This window comes from Oncorhynchus tshawytscha, linkage group LG16 (assembly GCF_018296145.1).
Source record: "Oncorhynchus tshawytscha isolate Ot180627B linkage group LG16, Otsh_v2.0, whole genome shotgun sequence".
NCBI lineage: Eukaryota > Metazoa > Chordata > Actinopteri > Salmoniformes > Salmonidae > Oncorhynchus > Oncorhynchus tshawytscha.
The window spans coordinates 68,706,074-68,728,591 of NC_056444.1; the positions used below are offsets into that span (position 1 = coordinate 68,706,074).

General features: G+C 40.4%; 3 protein-coding genes across 7 annotated transcripts; all 3 read left to right on the top strand.

Moving 5' to 3' along the window:
• Positions 1-568: 568 nt before the first annotated feature.
• Positions 569-5,439, top strand: LOC112216209 (dnaJ homolog subfamily C member 5). 3 transcript variants are annotated; one of them, XM_024376040.2, is made up of 6 exons: positions 569-725; positions 1,867-1,919; positions 2,101-2,238; positions 2,396-2,609; positions 2,836-3,028; positions 3,190-5,439. In XM_024376040.2, coding segments are annotated over exons 3-6 (525 nt in total). In that variant the 5' UTR covers positions 569-725; positions 1,867-1,919; positions 2,101-2,122; the 3' UTR covers positions 3,192-5,439. The 3 variants fall into 3 exon arrangements, with proteins under 3 accessions (XP_024231808.1, XP_024231806.1, XP_024231807.1); XM_024376038.2 differs by having other exon boundaries at positions 571-725; positions 2,836-3,007; XM_024376039.2 differs by lacking the exon at positions 1,867-1,919 and having other exon boundaries at positions 571-725; positions 2,836-3,007.
• A 229-nt stretch (positions 5,440-5,668) lies between these two features.
• On the top strand, positions 5,669-10,752 carry LOC112216210 (tumor protein D53 homolog). 3 transcript variants are annotated; one of them, XM_024376041.2, is made up of 8 exons: positions 5,674-6,140; positions 6,611-6,726; positions 6,967-7,115; positions 8,168-8,269; positions 8,854-8,880; positions 9,620-9,664; positions 9,972-10,020; positions 10,130-10,752. In XM_024376041.2, the coding sequence occupies exons 1-8, from the start codon at positions 6,128-6,130 to the stop codon at positions 10,211-10,213; spliced, it is 585 nt and encodes a 194-aa protein (XP_024231809.1). In that variant the 5' UTR covers positions 5,674-6,127; the 3' UTR covers positions 10,214-10,752. The 3 variants fall into 3 exon arrangements, with proteins under 3 accessions (XP_024231811.1, XP_024231810.1, XP_024231809.1); XM_024376043.2 differs by lacking the exon at positions 8,168-8,269 and having other exon boundaries at positions 5,669-6,140; XM_024376042.2 differs by lacking the exons at positions 9,972-10,020; positions 10,130-10,752 and adding an exon at positions 9,787-9,956 and having other exon boundaries at positions 5,670-6,140.
• Positions 10,753-11,369: 617 nt separating this feature from the next.
• On the top strand, positions 11,370-14,394 carry ppdpfa (pancreatic progenitor cell differentiation and proliferation factor a). Its single transcript, XM_024376055.1, has 4 exons — positions 11,370-11,552; positions 13,350-13,531; positions 13,774-13,867; positions 14,031-14,394. The coding sequence occupies exons 2-4, from the start codon at positions 13,399-13,401 to the stop codon at positions 14,155-14,157; spliced, it is 354 nt and encodes a 117-aa protein (XP_024231823.1). The 5' UTR covers positions 11,370-11,552; positions 13,350-13,398; the 3' UTR covers positions 14,158-14,394.
• Positions 14,395-22,518: the final 8,124 nt, after the last annotated feature.

Below are 22,518 nucleotides of genomic sequence, written 5' to 3' on the forward strand. Positions count from 1 at the left end.
ATGGGATCTATTCAGAAGGGTTCAACGTTGCAAAAACTTTCAGATAGAAATGTATTTTGTGGAACAGATATTTTATGTCTGGTAGAATTGGGCTGCAAGGTTCTAAACGTTTCACCTCATTGTATATACCTTTGCTTAACTCGAAAATACGTTCTGTGGAATTAACGCAATGTGAAAAAGTAAAGCAAAGACAGGTATTACTTCTTAGCGTACACTGACGAAAAATGATTGCAGTCAGATGTATATAACTGCAGTTAGAGTGCAGTATATCTGCCGTTATTCTGCAATTACTGCATCCAAAATACCACAGTCGACTACAGTTGCTGCACTTTTTTTTTTTTTTTTTTGCAAGGGTAGGCATACTTGGGTTTTCTCTGAGGGGGTATCTGGTTGAGAATCACCTAGGCCTACTTTACTGTATTACATCTCTTCAAAAGTCCTTCAAATGCAAATTACTTCATCACGTTGTAGCTATGTTTATTTATTTTTAGTAAACATTAGTTTATAATGCAGTAATAAGGCTGAGGGACATCCCAATCAATGATCGTGCGGCGCGCAGGTCGATTGGAAGGTGTTCGGGGGCGGGGCCAGTATACTGCTGCAGCTGTCCATGGTTGGGTTTGGTGAGTACGCGCGGTTCTCTGGGATGAAACCATAATCAGACACCGTTATTATATCTCTTTGGATCATTTCCCTATACAGCGCATCAAAGCCGACTTCAAGAGGTAAGCATTGATGTGGATTGTTTATTTTTTAAACCTATTCTCCCTTGCCCTTGAAAATTACTGCTGATTTGAGCGAGTCCTGTCTTGCATTTAGAGAAGGCCAGCAACAAACCAACATGGATGCTGCGCAGTGCTGATGCAGCTACATAGATTAATCGCTCCAAGCATCGCATTTAGGCTACAGATTCAAAAAATAATCCTGAATATATATCATAATATTCTAGTTGTCCTTATAGCAAACGGACATTCCATGAATGATGATCATGTATTCCATTTATTTGAACAGCGTTATAGTGTACGGATTTTAACAGCCTCAGAGCTTACGGGTTTTACATTTGTCGTCTTTTGTGACAATTTGTTTGGTCAGTCATTTGTGTCATGGCCTAAAAATTGTAATAGTTTGTCTGGAGGTTGAAGAAAGGGTATTTTACGGCTAGTGCGCCATCTCAATAAATCTAGCCTATCTATGGTCAGCTGCTTCCTTGGAAGTCAATAACGATTCACCTCCCCAGGACCACATCACATAATGGCTCACCATTTACACTAATTACTTGAGCTGTAGGATCCAATTAAGTACATTATTTGAGTTTACGTCTTTTTTTATTCAGGGACAGGCCTATGATGGAAAATGCCTAAAATTAAGCATTTTGGCCTTACCGTCACTGCAGAAGGTCCTTGACGTTTTCTGAATGCTGTAGGCCCTTGGGGTTCTCTGAATGCTGTATGCCCTTGTGCAGTCTGAAGCTGTAGCATCTTGATGTTTGTGATTTGTCGTTAACTTCTTACAGATTTCCTATCAACAATCCAAACAATTGACAGTAGGAGAGTTGACAGAGTAGCTACTTTGAAAAGAGACCTCCGAAGGGTACACATTGCAATTAATATCAGTGATATGTGTGAGACCTCAGTTCTCAATTAGACACTGAGTGACTGAGAATGACAACACTCATATCTCATGTAAATTAATTTGTTATTGATTTAGTAATAGCTACAGGATCCTGGCATTTGTAGGCCTATTCTAAGTAGAAACCCAATAGATATACAGTAAGAATATGTGACTAGGTTGTCTGATCTGTTGTCGAAAGGAAGAGGGCATCTAGGTTCACAGCGAGATGATTTACTCTACTCTTTCCTCTTACAGGGTAGGAACCCTGCTGAGAGTACACCATTTTGGAGTGGCGGTAGGGATATAAGGTGTGCAATAGATTCCTGGAGTGTGGGAGTATTTAGTGATTTTGGGGCAGAACCACATATTTGTGAGAATGAAAAATACACTGCTTCAGTCAACACACAAGGTGCTATAGGCTGAAAAATAGTGTAATGATGACTCATTGGTAAATAAACATGTGCAATCCTTCCTTTTCTCTGTGTTCAGATTGTGAAGGACGCGAGGCATCATGGCAGCACAAGAACAGGCGAGGCAGCGCTCACTCTCCACCTCTGGTGAATCACTCTACATTGTGCTTGGCATTGACAAGTTAGCCACTCCCGACGATATCAAGAAATCCTACAGGTCAGTCAGAGAGGCGCAGCCACTTACTGTAGCAGTTATACTAATACTCATCAATAAAAATATAGCCACATTATTTTCTAGAGTTGTGCCACATATAAATATAGTCTTATGTTTTGTTAATTGGTACTATCTGATTCTCACTCTTATGTGTTCTTAGAAAACTTGCATTGAAATTCCACCCTGATAAGAACCCAGATAACCCGGAAGCTTCTGACAAGTTTAAGGAGATCAACAATGCCCATGCCATTCTGAACGACCCCACCAAGCGGAACATCTATGACAAGTACGGCTCCCTGGGACTGTACGTGGCTGAGCAGTTTGGCGAGGAGAACGTGAACACCTACTTTGTCCTGTCCAGCTGGTGGGCTAAGGTGAGACTGCGAGGTACCATAGGGAGGTGGGGGGGGTTGACATGTAGAATTTACTTTTTATTAAAGATTAAATGGCATATTTTATAACACAAACCCTGTAAAAACAAAACAAAGCCTCTCTAACACTGTTTTCCTTGATTGTTATTGTTTTATCTTCTTGCCACACTCTCTTGATCACTCTTACACCTCTCTCTCTCACACACACTGCCTTGTTTTCTCTCTGCAGGCCTTGTTTGTGTTCTGTGGCCTGGCCACTGGCTGCTACTTCTGTTGTTGCCTGTGTTGCTGCTGTAACTGCTGCTGTGGGAAGTGTAAACCGCGGCCTCCAGAGGGCCAGGAGCCTGACTTCTATGTGTCCCCTGAGGACCTGGAGGCCCAGATGCAGTCTGATGAGAGAGGTGAGATCGACTGCTTATTGTGTAAGAAACATGTTTCTGCATGAATACAAATCACTTCATCACTGACCATTGACTTGTTTCAATTGCATGGTAATTTACTATGGAGTGCCATCATTACTGACCATGTATATCTTACTGTGTGTGTGTGTGTGTGTGTCGCTCTCTCTCTCTCTCTCTGACAGAGGCTGGTGGTGAAGCAATCTTGGTGCAGCCATCAGCGACAGAGACCACCCAGTTGACATCAGATGGTCACCATTCTACCTATCAGACCGACATGGGCTTCAACTAAACCCCACCCCTGTCCTGGCCTGTGGCCCTGCCTGCTACCCTGCTCCACCTTAAAAGGATGAACGAGAAGGGCAATCTGTTTAAACTTCACAAAGAGAGCCAAGTCCTGGAGAGGAGATGGAGGAGTGAGCGTGGTCCACCTACAGAACTCTTTAAGATACACCTCCCCTTTCCACCCGCTCCAGAGTGGTCCACTCCCACCTCAATGTAGGAAGAAAGAGAAAGAAAACATTTGCTTCCCTTCCGTTTGTTCTTTCATATACTTTGGCCTTTGACCTCACAAACCTCCAACCCCACAGTCCCCTATCTATATTTCATGTCATTGTGTAGCATGCACTGTTTTGAGATAAATAAATAATTGTCTTCATTTTTTAAAAATTCATACTGTTGGTGCACATGTGAGTGTGATTCATTTGGGGCACAGTTTACTTTATGTTTTTGCTCACTGATAAGAGAGGTTCGGTTCAGGGAGGTTGTGGATAGTGAGGTGTTTCTGTTCATTGTCTTTGCTGCATGACATCATCATTAAACATTCAAAATGGAGCTAGACAATTCTCAGTTTAAAATTGCCATCAGCTGATGCCAGTTATAAACACATAGCTCCTTTTCTTTAGGCACTTAAACCCATAGATTTGGACTCCTGTTTACCTGTGTTTGTGCCCTTTCCATTGCATTGTGGTTATATTGTGCTGAGATCTGTGCATGTAGAAGGGTGGAAAGGGAGGGCAGGGCACACAAGCTGCATTTTATGACAGCAATATCATGAAATACTGATGGTGACATTGCTTTCTTAACATTTAGTGGGTCTTGAATTTAATTGGCTTGGTTTGGTCTGTTCTTGTGTGAAGGAAGCATTGCTTTGTCCTGCCCCTAAAATCTGAATTGAATGCTTGTAATCTTGCCCCTGACTTCCCTGCATCGAAGAACTGACTAACACCAGAAGATAAATATCATACATAGGTTTGTTAACATATGTAGTCATGTATATTTGGTTTAGTTTTACTTGCCACTGTGCCACCCACAGCCCCGTTGGATTGTTGGGATGTGACCCAGACATCTCTGATCAACACTTCTCTGCACATTTGAGTGGTGGTTCTCAATATCCAGTTATTTTATGTTTTACCTGTGCTTAATTTTCTTGTGGTTCCGAGTGTTACCCCACACTGTCTAACCCAAGGACCATGACCTGATCCAATTAGAGGGGGACATATTTTCATTCCAAGCACTGTTAATTTATGTTTAGATGTGATCAAAAAGACTACTGTATGGGTGTAGGGAAAAGTTGGGAGCATTTGAAGAATATTATCTTGTTTTTTATAATTCTGTTGAAGGGAATTCAGAAGTGTTGTAATTGTCCAATGCTTTGTTAATTTCTTTTTACCATCATTGAATTTTGAGTGTCGATATTGGTACTTTCTTAGGTCATAAGTAATTTCATCAGTGGGCTAGCACTACCACAGGCAGCTCTTATCCTATAACCAGAATAGATTTATGTTTTTAATATAAATATATACAACTAAATAAATGTAAAGTGTAACTAATGCATAACCTGCCATTATCTTCATTTGTTTGTTTCATTAATGCCAATTATGTTTCAATGGTTTACAATGGATGTCTGAGCTCCTCTCATCTGCCCTCTGCTTTTGATGGTATGGTTGTTTGACATGTGTGGTCCTTTTACAGTGTTTGCTGTGCCCTCCTCAGAAACCGCCCCATAGATATACCTACCTGTTATCGCTTCTTCATTGCGATGTTGGAAAATGCTAATTGTTAAATGAGTTGAATGCAATGTGAGTTCAAAAAACTACTGGACCAATGATCAGGAAATGGTTCCATAAAAATGTATCGATACAGATGACATAGTATATAGTATAATGATATAGTAATTTTATGAACTTTATTTAAGTTAACTTATTTTGTCATGTTCTGATGATGAACGGCTATAGTTATAAATGGTATGTTTTATTTTGATGTGGCCATTAAATTTTGCAACGCATGGTTTAATGGTTAAGGTCTGTTGTACATACACTTAAATATTACGTATAAATCTGGACCTTTATGTTGTAGCATGGTAATGTGTGTGTGAAAGAAAACAAAGTGGGTCATTGATCTGCTGTTGTTAAATAAATGTTCCTGAACATTTACTGTTGTTTTCTTTATCATTTAAATTCTCATGCTTCTACAGTATGCTACAAATATATGATTCTCGTAGGCCTACCAGGACCTTCAAATAAGCCAACACTAGAATATGAAAGGCGGCTTGGTGCATTAATATTGCCAGTAGATGGAGACAGAGCCCGTGCTGTGGAATCCTCTGTTTCGCGCCCTCGCTCATTTTACCACCTGATGGATATTTTCCCAAAGATCCAGCAATCTGCACAGGTGCCCAAATTGAGTTTCCCGCATTAGCAGCAACGTTCTTACGACATTAATTGGGAAAGTAGCTTATTCTGTAAAATAGCATCGATTATCAATGTGGCGCATCTTCTGTATACAAATACCTATTATTTGTTTACCTAACCGGAGCTCATTCCCCATTATCACACACGTGCGGAAGAGTAACTCTCATTCTCATAATTACAGGTTGCTTTTTCCTCTTGAATAAACAACATTACATTTCCAATAAGACTACATTATAGTGTTTTCTTCGCTTTTCTGTAAATGGCTTAGGCATGTAAACCATTGCGTGAGGCTGAATTTGAGCATAGAGAAGCATTTGAGAGATCTAGTATCGACGAGTAGGGATTGGACTCCATTTAGCAAGAGCAACGTTAGCTTGAACACGGAAAATACGTACCAGGTGAAACTGAGTTTTTCATAAGTCTGCTGATCATGAATAGGCAAGGTAAGTCGGTTGCATTTAATTTACTAAGTCTAGATTGTTCAATTGTTTAATTACCAACTGACATCCTACTCAGAATCACGCGGGTAGATACAATACGTTATATTAGACTACCTAGCCTCTACTGCTATCCGTGATTGGCCACACGCAATGTTATTGTTAGATCTACAGGTAGCCATATAATTCATTACCATGGACAGCGCACTGGGCGAAAATGAGTACAACGTACTGGGTCAACACAGTGGCTGGCCTACATGATGTAGCTACACATTTGTTCAGGACATTTTCAACCTGTCCTTCTAACGTGGCGTTCATGACTAGACTACATACATGTATTATTTACTTCATAAAGATGAACTGTATGTTTGAATGGCCAGTAGCTACTGTAATTAATGTCAACAGCTGATCGAAAATGTATGCCCAAGCATCTATGGTTTGCATTTCAGACAGTAACATCTATACTCCTTTAAAAGGTTGCAGTGGGGAGAATGTTTCACCAAGGAACATTTCCATTGGAATATCAAGAAATGGTCTGACTAACGGTCTATCAGAGGAGGATGAGGATGATTTAAAGATGGAGCTAGCAAAGGTACTATTCCCTCTGTGTCTGTCCAGCGTTGCCATTTTGTCCCATTCTTCATGTTGTCAAACATTGTCATACTCATGTTTGATCAATGTGTCTCTTAGGTTAATACTTTGTAAAGATTTAATTTAACATCGTACCCAAATGAATGGAAAAAGACAAGTCATAGAATAATTTCCAATCCAATTATTATTACTACCTCTGGTTCCTTGAAGGTAAACTTTTCTGTCATTTTGTTCTGCTTAGACAGAGGATGAGATGCAGACATTGCGGCAGGTGCTCTTGGCCAAAGAGAAATATGCGGTGGACATCAAGAGGCAGCTGGGTATGGGCCCCTTCAGTGAGATTAAACACAACATGTCCAAAGGCTGGCATGAAGTCCAGACCTCCAACATGTAAGTACTTCGTGTGAGATGCCATCATGATATCACGCTGCTTCAACCACCTATACACCATCACCAGAAAAATGTCTTAAAATAACCTGAGGTATTAGAAAGAGCTTCACAATAATACATCAGATATAGCATCAGAATAGTATCAGAATTGAAGGCATACCAAAACTGTGAATAGATTTCAAACTAATGAAGAGCCAAATGAACCAGGGAGGTTTTGACTCTGACCTAATGTGAGTAAAAGTTGGGCAAAGGTCAAACAACAACCATGCCTGCCAAAGAAGCTATTGTAGCTATTATTATTTCTGGCAGAATGTTGTGGAAAAGCATGCAACGTCAGCACCCTGTTTTAGCCTGGTGTCATAGTTGCTGGGGACTCCTGAAAGGCACACTCATGTTTGGTACTTAGTGTTCTCCAAGATGGGGTTTTCCAAAAGTGTTGTTGTTCTCACATGTCAACTAACAAGTAATATGTGGGGACAGCTGATGGGATTTTGAGGTCAACTAGGATCAGATGCCTGTTAATAGCCTGTCTAATAGCCTGTCTTAACACTGGCAGTAGCATTAACACAACAGGCTATGGCTGGCCTGGCCAGGGAGGAAGCACTTCAGTTGGTGAAAACAGAGGGGGTGGGAGTATCTGGCTATATGCACTAGGACAGGGATGAAGATGATGTACGAAAAATGTATGCACTCACTACTGTAAGTCACTCTGGATAAGAGCGTCTGCTAAATAACTCAAACGTAAATGTCCATCCATGCTCACTCCATTTGTCCTGCTGCTGCTGTTGCTGCACAGAGCTCGTTACTGTGACGTTGTCTCAGAGATGTTCCTTTTTGTTGTTCAAATTCTAAATCTACTTTAAGGAATGGGAGGAGACACAAAAGTGGAACGTGAGGATGTGGTCGATATACAAATATTAATAGAATACCACTATTTGGGTAATTGAACACAGTACCTCAGTGACATAGAGATTGTGAATTGCCCTTTTCAACAATAAAAAAACTCCTGGCACTTCATATAGTCAACACTCTCTCCCTCTCTGTGTCTCTAGGTATAAGATGACCCATGACACTATTTCTCATGCAGGACAGATCAGCACTGCTGCCATGTCCACAATGGGTGTGGCCATCACAAGGAGACTGGGAGAAATGAGGTACCCTCAGCCTTCCCTTTACTCTTTTATTATCCTCCCATACATCCTCCCATTCTTTCCATCTTCCTTTACCACCTCTAAAATTAATCTGTCCACTATTGAGGCCACCTTTCATATTTGTCATCTCTTTTCTTAATCTGTTAACTTATCCATCCATCTTTTTAATCCAGCTAAATACTGTATATTCAGCTATTTTCATGCAGTTCATCTTCACAGGACACATTTGTTGAGGACAAAGGTTTCTTCATGCGGACTTGTTTATGAATGCCAGTGAGAAAACAACAGCCTTAATCCAATCAGATCAGCCTGTTTTAGTTGGCAACAATATCTGTTTATCTACTGTACTGTTCCTACAAAGCCTTTAAATGGAGCCTGTGTAAAGGGTAGCTACCGATGTGATGCATTTTTGCTTTCCATTAATGGCAAGCATACACAAACCCACAGAGACACACACACACACACACGCACACACACACACATACACTGGACTGCCAATTTACACCTCCATGTGGCCTCTTTTACTGTATCTGACCCATCTCTCCATTCCCATCTCTTTCCTGTGACGCTGCACACTTACCGGATAGAGCACTGCCTTTGCCAAGCCCACCTCGGTAAGGATAGTAGGAGTGCCTTGGCCTCCAGCCTACTGCACCAGATTGTCTCACCTCTGAAGCTTTGTGATGATAAAACATCTTGATTTCAATGTGATGTATTCTCAGACTGTGGCATTAGCTTTAGCCTCGGGGTCCAGGCTCCTCGGCCCTGCAATACTATATTACCGTAGACCTGAGTGATCTACATAAACTAACTAACTAGTTAACTATAACTAACTACTGGGTGAAGTGTTGCATTTGTTTAGACCTGAGTGAACTGCTGATAGATGCATGTTAATGTTGCTGACCCTTCACCTAATTAAGCTGCTACTGATATTATCTATTGTTCTTGCTCACATGCTGTAGTATTGTAGACCTGCCCTACTACATGCTGTACTGCTGTAGGCCTACCCTACTATACGTTGTACTGCTGTAGGCCTGCCCTACTACATGCTGTACTGCTGTAGGTCTGCCCCACTACATTCTGTACTGCTGTAGGCCTGCCCTACTACATACTGTACTGCTGTAGACCTGCCCTACTACATGCTGTACTGGTGTAGACCTGCCCTACTACATACTGTACTGCTGTAGGCCTGCCCTACTACATACTGTACTGCTGTAGGTCTACCCTACTACACGTTGTACTGCTGTAGACCTGCCCTACTACACGTTGTACTGCTGTAGGCCTGCCCTACTACATGCTGTACTGCTCTTACTCATCTCTCTTTGTCTCTCTTTCTGCTCTCTGAAACACCAGCCCCTCCTTGAGCCACTCCATCAGTGTGCCTGCTATGAGTATGAGGTAAGACACTGGGCCCGCCTGTTTCACTCTCTGACATCCCTGATATTCTTCCCTACTACTACTTCCTGCAGTACCTCCATAGGCGGTGAATGACATTTGAATTATATTAACCTCATCCCCAGGCTAATTGCGAACAGCGCTTGGGGAGGAAGACTCTGGTGAACGAGATTATAATTACATTAATGCTGCAAGTAAAAAAAGTTACATTTAGTTTGATTTATCTTTCAGTGAATCGTTTAACCTGAAATGGTTCTCTACCTCAAAGTGATTTAAATTGTTTTAGAGATCATTTATCTTTCTGCCTTAGACATTCCAATACATTCAAGTCCTTTGAAGACATGGTGGGAAGTATGAAGGTTAGTGTCTGTGTTCTCTCACAATCACAAACAAGCACAAAGATCAGAAAATACTGTATCTTTGATATTCAATTCCTCATCTCTCTACTGTTTCCTGTCTCTCACACAGAACAAGGTGTCCGGGAGTCGAGGGAATGACGGAAATGTCTCTGGGTTTGGCAGAAGCCCATCTCAGAACAGTGGTTCCTTCTAACATAATCCACCTAATTTTCCCTCTTCCATCTATACTCCTTTAATCACTTTCACCTGATGTCATTGTCCACACTACCCCATCAGACATTAAACATTTTGTAGGATGTTGATGAATGAATAAATTACCAAATACAGTTTCTATGGATTCTGTGTGGGCTATGCAGAGATATTTAACTTTTTGTTGTTGTTGGAGTGGGGTGGGAGAGATTTAAAATGTCATACTGTGAATTGAATGTCATCAAGGTGCAAATGTTTTTCTACAATTTTATAGAATGTAGCTTCAGTTGTGAGATAGGAGTAATGCATTTTGTATAGCTTTGTCAGTGTTGGTTCCAACCATTCATTCATTTAAAATGTTTAAATAGTATTTCCAATATCCAGCTATTTATATTGTCCTGTTGATTGAAGGAAAATATTACTGTTTTCCTATTACTGTTGGCTTATATCCTGCTACTGCATTCTAAGAACATAACAATCCCAAATGTACAGTGAAGTATTTTTGTACTTTGAGAATTTTTAATTAAAACGTATTATATGTGGTCTGGTCTCATGTGTAATGATTTTGGATAACATAACGGTTAGCCTAGCGAGATACATAAACGTGATTATTGCTGTTTCACAGTAACAGTCATTTTTGTCAAAAATTATTCCCTGACCGGGAATCGAACCCGGGCCGCGGCGGTGAGAGCGCGGAAATCCTAACCACTAGACCACCAGGGAAATTTGAGAGAAACAAACACAGTTTTTAAGCTTGAACAAGATATTATACCGTTTATAGGGACAATTGTTACACTAGTCTGATTTCAAACATCTTACAAATACTGAAAATAAAAATGTTGATAATGACATCATGGCATATGCTCTGCTAGAGTTATGATTAATTCCTAAATGCGAAATTCCACGCCATAGCTAGAAAAACAAATGAAAACAGTGAATCAGAACATTCACTGGGTTAAAGTTCGCTGACTTATGCTCAGTTCTTCGTGTTTTTTATTGTTTCCACAGAATTAACGTGGCAAGGGCATTGCAACCAATGATTGCGATTTCATTGAGTGCTTTGCCTTGCCTGGTGCAAACGCTGTATAAAAGGGCCCTGTCCACGCCCATGAGCAGCTCGTCCAGTAGGCGTCATATCCTGCACTGTATAAAGCTACCTGCCTTTCGCTCTTCAGTAGCCTGCCTATTCCTACACTGACGACACCATAAAGACCTTTAAGGGTCCTTTCAGAGAATATACCCACAAATGGGCAATAAGAGTCCTTTAGTGTAATTCACTGATCTTTGCCAACCGACCCTCATCCTCAATTCTTTGTTGTTTTGCAGCATCACCAAACAAAAAGGTAAGATTGATTTGATTGCTTTTAGATTAAGGCAAACAATATGGGCCTCTGACTATGCCATCTTCAATGTCAATTGTATAACCTATATTGTCTAATAATGGACAATGTGTTTCCAATCCTATATATTGACCTATTAAAGAAAGAGCTATGGTACTAAATAATATTGTATTTATTGTCCTGGCACTAATCATTACAAATGCACATTTCACATTGTCTTTAATAATGTAATAAGTATGTGGTATGTGGATTTTGACTGCTGATGTTTTAGTCTCTTTGCATCTATATTTTATCTGGATGGTCTGTTTATTATGCACCTGCCAGTGTCACTGTCATTTATTGTGCTGCATGTGAGGTTATATTGTATTGGTCCCCTGCTGGCATTGTCTTTGCTCCCTAGGATCCTTGGGACCTACCTACTCTAAACCCTAACCCTAACCTTAACCATAACCTAATCTTAACCCTTACCTTAACCATTTTACATTTAAACTTCAATAGGGTAGGGACATCCCAAGGAACCTGGGATAGCACAGATCCTGTTGGCATAAATCAAATCTAATTTTATTGGTCTGTACATATACATTGTGGATGTAATCACAGGTACAGCGACACGCTTATGCTTCTATCTTCAACAGTACACTAATACCTAACAATATACACACATACAAAAAATATCAGAATGAGCAATGTCAGAGTCCGCAATATATATGTATATACAGTATGGACAGTATATACAGTTTGGACAGTATATACAGTTTGGACAGTATATGAATATTAAAGGTGTGTACAGCAGTAGTTATAAAGATTGAGCCTTGACTAGAATACAGTAAAACAGTATGAATATAATATGTAATGCGGATGCACATTCACACATCTAATGTGCCCCACAGCAGTAAACATTTATTTAAACTTTCTTTTTCCACTGTGCGAAGGGAATTGGTTTATCCTTGAGATGTTTTTTTTGCAACTGCCTATGTAGCACAGATGAGAATTAGGCTGGCAATCCCCAGCCATCTGGATAAGAGCTTCTGTCCTGTTTGGACCGGTTTGGACATGATAGAACTGACTTAGCATCGAACATGTAATCATGAGGTTGCTTCTCAGTAAACTATTTACTTTTGCTCATAGTAATGTAGTTTGGTTGGGGAGTAAAATCACATTTTTGGCATGTTTCATTCCACTGCAGTGTTTGAGATGTCAGTGTGAGTGTTTACCACAGTTGAACTGTTGGCAACCTTTCTCTTAGAAAAAGGTTTTTGATTCCTGTATAGTCCTGCTTACTGCTATATTCTGTTTTTCGAGTGGCTTAGTCAGTACCTTAGAGGTCCTGTAGCGGTTAGCCCCAGTGTTGAGGCCTGCCATGCACCTAGCTGGTGCACAGCACTCTGTTACCTGGCTAGGTTCCCGGAAGTTGGGACATTATACCAGCAAACCCGGGCCCCGCACTGTCCAGTTATTTTCAGAACATGGTGTTGAAATCAGACTCTCAACTGTTGACCTCTATCACCTCTCTAAGCCAACATTGAGACCTGCCTATAATAGGCTAATGATAGGCTTCTGTTAATGGATGATGCTAGTAATCATGAAATAGGTTGTCAATTTGCACCAAGGCTTTTGCACAACTTTTTGTCTTTGTTCAGGATGTTGTGTTATGGCACATTCAGTGAGATCTAGCATGCAGCATTCATAGACAATATTATTTGGCTCATCCCAGTATCACTTGCCTCTGCTTGCAAGGTTCTTGTTTCCACACTCGTAATAATCCATTCTTCTCTCTCTCCTTTCCTCTCTCTCCCTAAGGTTTCCCATCATCCATCTTTGAGCGTTTTTGAAGGAAAGGTCGAAGAAAATGGCAGCAATTCCATCTACAGGCTCTCTCATCGCCACCCATGATTACTACAGAAGGCGCATAGGATCCACCTCTAGCAACAGCTCTTGTGGCAGTTCTGAGTATGCTGGCGAAGTCATTCCACACCCCCCAGGTAGAGATGATCAGATAACTGCAACGGTGCCTCTGAAATGGCACCATATTCTCTACATAGTGCACTACTTTCGACCAGGGCCCTTGGGGCTCTGGTCAAATGTAGTGCAGTATGTAAGGAAAGGGGTGCATTTCAACTCACTCTCTCTGACAAATGCCTTTATTTAGGAACATATCCTCTATCTCTCTGTGCAACTTGATCTGACCAGGTTCCTAATCTTCCTTTTGTATTATTTTTCTTAGGTCTGCAGAGACAGGACTCTGGTCACTGGTGGTCTTCTTTCTTCTTTGCAAACAAACAGAACCAGCCTGGCAGTATGGTTGGATCTGAACAGAAGTGAGTTCACTAACCTAAGAGTCACATAAATGGATCAAATCCATGCATGGTTTAAATGTTGTGCTTGATTTCTCCTTTCTTTGTATGTCTAATTTTGAGTAACCAGTTGTTACTAATTGTAGCCATGTACCTCTGTCTAAACAATATTTCCCTCTTGTTGCAGGAGTGGAACATACACGGTGAACAACGGTCAGGTGACTTGTATTGCCAGGGAGATGGTGTTGAAGAGGCAGCTCAGTGAAAGCAGCGACTCTGGGAAGATGGAACATGGGAGCCCACCACCCTCCTAACTCCTTCTCCTCAACACCCAACATCCCACTCCTCACCACCCCATGGAGATGGAGGCAGCGGAGACTACTTTTTTTTTTACCTTTTAGTGATGGAGGCTGCTTTTCCTCCCTCTTTGTTTATAAATAATATATTCTATCTTTTTATAATTAAACACTAAAAAAGCCAAAGTTTTTTTCCCCAAATGTCTGTCTGATATCATGCTTTTTGCTGTTAAATAAATCAAAGTATTTAATACATTTTTCTTGAATTGTATTTAATAAGTCCCTAAATATATGTTTTTGTTAATATTTTAGTCTATATAAAGTTTACACACAGAAAAGATTAGGGCAGAAATTGCTCTCTAGTTATTTCACCTGATTAGCCTAGTTAGTGAGAAAGTGTAGTTTATAATAACTTACTTTCTATAACAAGAGTGAATATTCCTATAACTAATAGCCACTATATTGAACATGTGAGGTGTCCATGGCTCTGATGAAAGGGGATAGACAGACTTTAGAAGGAGCAGTTCTGGCATCCACAATATGTAACCCGATAACAATCCTGAGATCTCCATTGTCAGGTTTGGTCATGTCATTACTGATGTGTAGAATCTGTATTACAACATGCTGCCAGCCAGTGTTGATGTACTTGCTGAATGGAATTAACCCGGTTAGGCTGCAATGTGATTAGCAACAGCTAATTTATAAAGACGATGGCTTATATAATACATTACTTCTGTTCTGAAATATAGATCAACCACCTGTGGAACATTCTGCATTACTCCAGTCATTCATATTGTTTCGCACAATCTCTTGGGGATAAAAGTGAATGTCAAATATATTTTTGATACGGTCTTTCTATGATCTCAACATATTGGCATGGTGGAGTCAACACCTAGTTAAATCAACAAGGATCCAATAAAATACACTTTCAGGATTGTTCATTAAAGCATGGAGTTAATGGGAAGAGTTCACTAGTTTTACACTGACTGAAGTCATCAACAATGTTTACTCCAGTTACTGTAGTTAACCATTTAATTGAACCTACTGTATAGTTATACAAGTTATTCTCATTGAGATAAAAATCTATTTAGCAAAAGAGACCTCTAGACATGGCTCTTACATACAGGCTACATATAGTTGAAGTCAGAAGTTTACATACACCTTAGCCAAATACATTTAAACTCTTTATTTAATTTTTTTATATTTATTTTTACAGTTAATGACATTTAATCCTAGTAAACATTCCCTGTCTTAGGTCAGTTAGGATCACCACTTTATTTTAAGAATGTGAAATGTCAGAATAATAGTAGAGAGAATGATTTATTTCAGCTTTTATTTCTTTCATCACATTCCCAGTGGGTCAGAAGTTTACATACATTCAATTAGTATTTGGTAGCATTGCCTTTACATAGTTTAACTTGGATCAAATGTTTCGGGTAGGCTTCCACAAGCTTCCCACAATAAGTTGGGTGAATTTTGGCCCATTCCTCCTGACAGAGCTGGTGTAACTGAGTCAGGTTTGTAGGCCTCCTTGCTCGCACACACTTTCTCAGTTCTGCCCACAAATTCTTTATAGGATTGAGGTCAGGGTTTTGTGACGGCCACTCCAATACCTGGACTTTGTTGTCCTTAAGACATTTTGCCACAACTTTTGAAGTATGCTTGGGGTCAGTTTGGAAGACCCATTTGCAACCAAGCTTGAACTTCCTGACTGATGTCTTGAGATGTTGTTTCAATATATCCACATAATCTTTTCCCCTCACGATGCCATCTATTTTGTGAAGTGTACAAGTCCCTCCTGCAGCAAAGCACCCCCACAACATAATTCTACCACCCCCATGCTTCACGGTTGGGATGGTGTTCTTCGGCTTGCAAGCCTCCCCTTTTCTCCTCCAAACATCACAATGGTCATTATGGCCAAACAGTTCTATTTTTGTTTCATGAGACCAGAGGACATTTCACCAAAAAGTATGATCTTTGTCCCCATGTGCAGTTGCAAAACGTAGTTTTTATGGTGGTTATGGAGCAGTGGCTTCTTCCTTGCTGAGCGGCCTTTCAGGTTATGTCGATATAGGACTCGTTTTACTGTGGATATAGATACATTTGTACCTGTTTCCTCCAGCATCTTCACAAGGTCCTTTGCTGTTGTTCTGGGATTGATTTGCACTTTCGCACCAAAGTACGTTCATCTCTAGGAGACAAAATGCGTCTCCTTCCTGAGCAGTATGATGGCTGCGTGGTCCCATGGTGATTATACTTGCGTACTATTGTTTGTACAGATGAACGTGATACCTTCAGGTGTTTGGAAATTGCTCCCAAGGATGAACCAGACTCATGAAGGTCTACACATTTTTTTCTGAGGTCTTGGCTGATTTCTTTTGATTTTCCCATGTTGTCAAGCAAAGAGACACTGAGTTTGAAGGTAGGCCTTGAAATACATCCACTCTGTAACCAATTGTTGGAAAAATGACTTGTGTCATGCACAAAGTAGATGTCCTAACCGACTTGCCAAAACTATAGTTTGTTAACAAGAAATTTGTGGAGTGGTTGAAAAACGAGTTTTAACGACTCCAACCTAAGTGTATGTAAACTTCGGACTTCAACTGTACATACATGTTTCATGTTGTGACATCGAAGTTGATAGTGCACTTGTCTTGAACCAGATTAACCAAACACCAAAAAGGTGTAAAAACATATACAATCTCCAAAAAACAGTAGTTGTTTTGTCTTGCAGACTGACAGTGAAACTAAACAGAAGAAAATAAGGTTTGTGTCACGTTCTGACCATAGTTCTTTTGTGTTTTCCTTGTTTTAGTGTTGGTCAGGACGTGAGCTGGGTGGGCATTCTTTGTTGTGTGTCTAGTTTGTCCGTTTCTATGTATGGCCTGATATGGTTCTCAATCAGAGGCAGGTGTTAGTCATTGTCTCTGATTGGGAACCATATTTAGGTAGCTTGTTTTGTGTTGGGGTTTGTGGGTGGTTGTTTCCTGTCTTTGTGTTCTCTGCACCAGATAGGACTGTTTTGGGTTTGTGCCATGTTTGTTGTTTTGTAATTTGTGTTCATGTTTAGTTTCTCTTATTAAAAAACATGAACTCCAACCACGCTGCATTGTGGTCCTCCTCTCCTTCGACGGAAGAAATCCGTTACAGTTTGAGAAGCCATTGTACAACCGGGAGAGCTTTAAGAAAATAATCTTGAACTTATCTTACTCAGCCACTGGAACACAGGAAATGAACATTACTGGCCAGAAAAACGGTAGGAGCAATCCTTATTAACAGTTTAAAATGGGTTCAAACAAAACAATAACCTGGAACATAACTAAACATGTGACTGACAAAGATTGTTCAGAGCACCTGACCTGTGTCAATGTGTGATTTAAAGACTAAGCACCTAAATACCATTGCCTCAACAAACACCATAACCTTCAACAAATACACTCAACGCACCCCCCCTGCGCTCCCTGTTGCTATTCCGGATTTAGCCTTTCTAATTATATTCCAGTCTCTAAATCTGTCACACCTACAGACATGGGAATCTCGCATCCAGCACACGCATGGTCCGAGCATACGCTGTGACTGGCACTTCTTATTTTACCTCAGAGGACAGAGGATATTGTAGGTTACCCTGCTCAAAGTTTAAGGGAGCACAGTAGGTGAGAAAGAGAGGGGGGGGATTGAGAGAGAGACACAAATATCACTTTCACTACCGTATGAAAGGGCGAGAGGTAAAGACAAACAGACAGAGAAACAGACATTACGTAAAGTGGGTAAGAGGTGAGTGGGTTCAGATGTAATTGTTATATGTGGTATCAGGTTGGGCCTTGTGTGGCAGCAGGCACGGTAGTCCCGGATAGACAGTCCCTCATCATGGGCTCAGTGATATAAGGGGAATCTGGGGCAAACCTATAGCTGCCTGGCCGAGTCTGAGCTGTGACCCACTAGATCTACTGAGCTAGAGTGCAGCCTCCAAACTTTCACAGTAGAGTTGGGAGGTGGAGGAATGGAGGGGATGTGGGATGATGGGGTTCTCCACATCAAACAATGTCACAGTAACATGGTCTATTAGGAGTGGGACACAGCATTAATATTACTCTGGTTGGGTGTTTTTTGTATTTTTTAAATTAATTATTTGTGTACTTGTTTGACATTTTACTGCATATATAGAAGCTAGTAACATAAGCATTTTGCTACACCCGCTATAACATCTGCTAAACTGTGTATGTAACAAATACATGATAATATGATTTGTTAGGGTTAGGTTTAAGGTTGAGGGTTAAGGTTGAACTGGGATGTAGACATGAAGCTAGGGTTAGAGTTAGGGTTGAGATTAGTGTTAGGTTTAACTGGGATGTTGACATGAAGCTAGGGTTAGAGTTAGGGTTGAGATTAGTGTTAGGTTGAACTGGGATGTGGACACGAAGCTAGGGTTAGAGTTAGGGTTAGGTTTAAGGCTAAAGCCAAGGCCAAGGTCAGGATGTTCTTCCATTTAACCCTTTAAAAAGAGTAAATCCGTAACCTATAAGTATTATGAGTGGGAAAGAACACATTTTTTGTATCACTGTCTCAGTTGGTTTGTGGCTAGGGCCACCAATCTCTGAACGCAGGGAGAATGTGTACACACTGGGATCATGTATTGAGTATTTACACGTGTCCCAATGTGAAATTTCAACATAAACACAGAGATTCCTGAAGTGATTGTTGATTGATAAGCTCAGTTACGTCTTTACGCAACAACAACAGAGGACTCCTGGCAGTGAAGTACCACTTAGGTCACATCCACATGTTTCTGAACTCTGGAGAATAAGTTGTGTAATACAAATAGTAAGTTAGTGTTATAGCGCTATAATAATATGTTTCTAAGAATAAGCAAGTTATTATGATTCAGTTATAACGCAACCCCAATCAGCATCAGAGGTCTGATACATTGCTGCATGTGAAACATGGTAGAGGGAAATCCAGCCCATACTTCTGGTACCTTCTCGCCAGGTCAAGACAGGACTAAGTTCTCCCTCCAACTGGATGCTTGGTCAATTTCTGTGCCCTGATTGTGAAATAGCTTTTGCATTTTCATCCTAGCCAGACATGTAACCGTAGGCAGCCAGAAACATGTAACCTATTCGTTCAAAACCTCTACTCAGTCGCCATTAAATGTAAATACTTCTTTAATTAGGCCATTGCTCAGGACCCCATTTGAACTGAAGAGGCCTGTGAAATGAAGTAATTTTCTAATTTCAATGAAGGATTGCATTTTTGGGGAAATAGTATTGACATTATTTCTTCACATGATGCAGAATACTCTCAGTTCTTTGGAATGGATACACCTGATAATAACTTTACACACACTAACTTAGTCAATTGCAAAGAGATTGGACTGAGGTAATTCACTCAAACACACAGGCTATTAGCAGATGCTGTATGTATGGGCACACTTAAAGCATCTGTGAAGCTCATAAAAAATCCCACAAATCTGCAGTCAGTGCTGTTACTGTCAGTTGGCCATTGTTCTATGCTGCGCCCTCGTGGCTGTTATTGGTTTGCTGAAGTTTAAATGGACTGGACTTTCAGTCTCCCTGCTGCTGCTTTCTGACCCGTTGCTGAACTCCTGTGGACTTAGGCTGTCACTACGGTTCTTTGCATAGTGGTACACGGTTAGAAGACATTCCCCGAAGCAGAGAGACATTTACTCTGTTCCCTCGTTCTCAGGTGTTGTTTGATGTTTTGCATGTTATGACCTCATCATTCTACTGGCTTCCAGAGCCGGATGGACTGGAAATGCTGCATAATTATCTCTACATGACAGATTAAATATACACATTTTAAACGTATTTGAGGCCTTGGTAGGAGACAGTGAATAGTTATGTACTTCAACTCATTTAAAAAAAGTGATTGGCAAGGCAAAGGTAAATGTGAGTATGAGTATGGACAAATCTTTATAACTGTGTTGGAGTCAGTGGATATAGGCACATTCAGCAGGTGCAGCAGCTCAGATAGTGACATTGAAAATTATTATGTACAGCTGCATCCTAACCTGGTCATTCTGTGGTTATTATATACAGTATCTATATAAAGAGAACGAAGGCCTCACCATGGCAACAGAGCACATCTATCCACAAGGTTACTCCATCTTTCCAACTTTATCTCTCCATATCCATCTCTCCATCTCTCTCAAACATTGTCTGCACTACATTCCCAATCCAATAAATTAATCAAAGTAGCCAAGTTTCGGTTTTATTCAGTTACTGACATCTCTGAAGAGAAGCTTGCAATCCTGCTGTTGGTAACCAACATGTTTTACCGTAGCGTTGACGTTACACTGAAAAAGCGCTATTTCAAAACAAGAACAAGTCCCTCATCATTAGTGGATATGTAAGAGGCAGAGAATATCCCGCCTGGGCGGCTTTGCATGAAACAGACAGATGAATGTTTTCTTTTGTCTTTTTAGTCGCTTCACATATATTAATTAATATTTATACCTATAAACACTTTTCAAAAAAAATCTAAATATTCAGTCACATGTACTGGAAAAAGCTCCACTTTTAAATCACAATGATAAATGTACAAAACAATGATAAACGTTTCATATAAATGTTATGGTAACAGGTAGAGAGACTTTACTTTCATCATTAAATATCATAATGGAACAAAAATAAACTCAGAGATTCAGCGTTTCCTGAGGTTCTTGTGTTCCCCCTTGAGGACCAGGAGAGGGGAATGGCTTTTACATCACATCATTGAGGAGCTGTTACGAGAGGTCAAAGTGTACCTTATAACAACCAGGGAATGTGATCACAATAGAACCATCATAGAATGACTGGCTACCATTGCGTTTTAACTACTGTGATCCTCCTACCATTATATTATGTTGCTCAGTGATTGAGTTACATGCTAATGAATCCATTTGACTCCACCCGCCAGGAGCTTGTTAAAACACGGCCATTCAGAAGGGAAAAGGTGGCTGGGTTATCTGCAATCGTTCAATAGGAATATGTGTATCATTATGCTACTGATACATCTCAGACAGAGGTAGGCTATTCATGGTGCACTTTGAACTGGCATGACGCTCACTCTCACTCCTCAATCCCTAAAGAGTCTGATGCTATCAGCCTGATGCTATCAGCCTGATGCTACCAACCCCAACCTGGTTGTCTTAGTCTAGCCTCACTTCGACCATGTGAATGTCATCTGACCACCTTTCAAAGCAGTCACATCTGTCTGCATTTGATATAATGCACTAAATAAATGTCTGAGCAAATATAAACAGGAAGGGTAGGTGAGAAAATATCATGGACAAAAATGTAAAGTATTTGGAAAAATCTGTACATGTAAACATCACACTTTCACTGAGTCCAAAAAAACAGAAAGAAAAAATACAAAGCTTCACATTGGTATACAGTACATTACAACCCCCTGCACAGAACTACAGTCTCTGGCCAATGCAGGAGAAGTAACAAATAAAATAATATCAAGAACAATAGAAGTTTTACAGAGCACCACCAACTGTTAAAACAGGCAAGGGTTGAACTTGAAACCACATACATTTTCTGGAACCGTGCTGTACACCACAGAAAAATTATTTAGGTTTAAAATGTTTCTTTTACAACCTTTTGTACAGCTATACCTATATCTGACCACATCAGCAATCCACAAGTTACTAGGGCTTTTACGCTACATTTTTATAAAACATCTATACATTAAATTGTCCTGCCAATGCAACGAGAAATCCACTGGAACGAAATATGTCTACAAATGGTTGTGTTTCATTGGTCAGTCACAGTAACTGCAGCACACACATGAAAATGTAGCTCGTAGTCTTAAGACACATTTAAGAAGAGACTCTTTTCTGGACACACAAAGAAAAGTGATGCGTTAGTTAGAAACGTGAATTTAGATCAACCCGGCATCAATAACATAATGTGTGTCTGCATTGTGATATGTTGTTGTCTAACCTAGCCATCTTAAGATGAATGCACTAATTGTAAGTCGTTCTGGATAAGAGCGTCTGCTAAATGACTAAAATGTCAATTTAAGTGATGATGGCAGTTTACTGGTGGCTGTTGGAACTTATGGCTGGCCAAAAGTAAAATAGGGGCAAGGTGAAGGAGACATGGAAGACATTTGAGTGTATCAGGACAGAACCCAACCCACTGGGCACAGACGTCAATTCAACATCTATTCCACGTCGGTTCAATGTAATTTCCTTGAAATGACATGGAAACAACATTGATTCAGCCAGTGTGTGCCCCAGTGGGTACACTCTTTGAAAAAAGGGTTCCAAAATGGTTCTTTGGCTGTCCCCATAGGAGAAACCTTTTTGATTCCAGGTTTTTTGTTCCAGGTAGAACTTTTTGGGGTTCCATGTAGAACCCTCTGGGGAAAAGG

Excerpts from the sequence above, each read along its gene's own strand:
- LOC112216210 (XM_024376041.2), top strand. Across the intron at positions 7,116-8,167 it reads GAAGTCCAGACCTCCAACAT|GTATAAGATGACCCATGACA; the intron begins GTAAGTACTTCG and ends CTGTGTCTCTAG. Across the intron at positions 8,881-9,619 it reads CCTTTGCCAAGCCCACCTCG|CCCCTCCTTGAGCCACTCCA; the intron begins GTAAGGATAGTA and ends CTGAAACACCAG.
- ppdpfa (XM_024376055.1), top strand. The coding sequence starts at position 13,399 with ATGGCAGCAATTCCATCTACAGGCTCTCTCATCGCCACCCATGATTAC. Across the intron at positions 13,532-13,773 it reads AGTCATTCCACACCCCCCAG|GTCTGCAGAGACAGGACTCT; the intron begins GTAGAGATGATC and ends TATTTTTCTTAG. Across the intron at positions 13,868-14,030 it reads ATGGTTGGATCTGAACAGAA|GAGTGGAACATACACGGTGA; the intron begins GTGAGTTCACTA and ends CTCTTGTTGCAG.
- LOC112216209 (XM_024376038.2), top strand. The coding sequence starts at position 2,123 with ATGGCAGCACAAGAACAGGCGAGGCAGCGCTCACTCTCCACCTCTGGT. Across the intron at positions 2,239-2,395 it reads GATATCAAGAAATCCTACAG|AAAACTTGCATTGAAATTCC; the intron begins GTCAGTCAGAGA and ends ATGTGTTCTTAG. Across the intron at positions 3,008-3,189 it reads GATGCAGTCTGATGAGAGAG|AGGCTGGTGGTGAAGCAATC; the intron begins GTGAGATCGACT and ends TCTCTCTGACAG.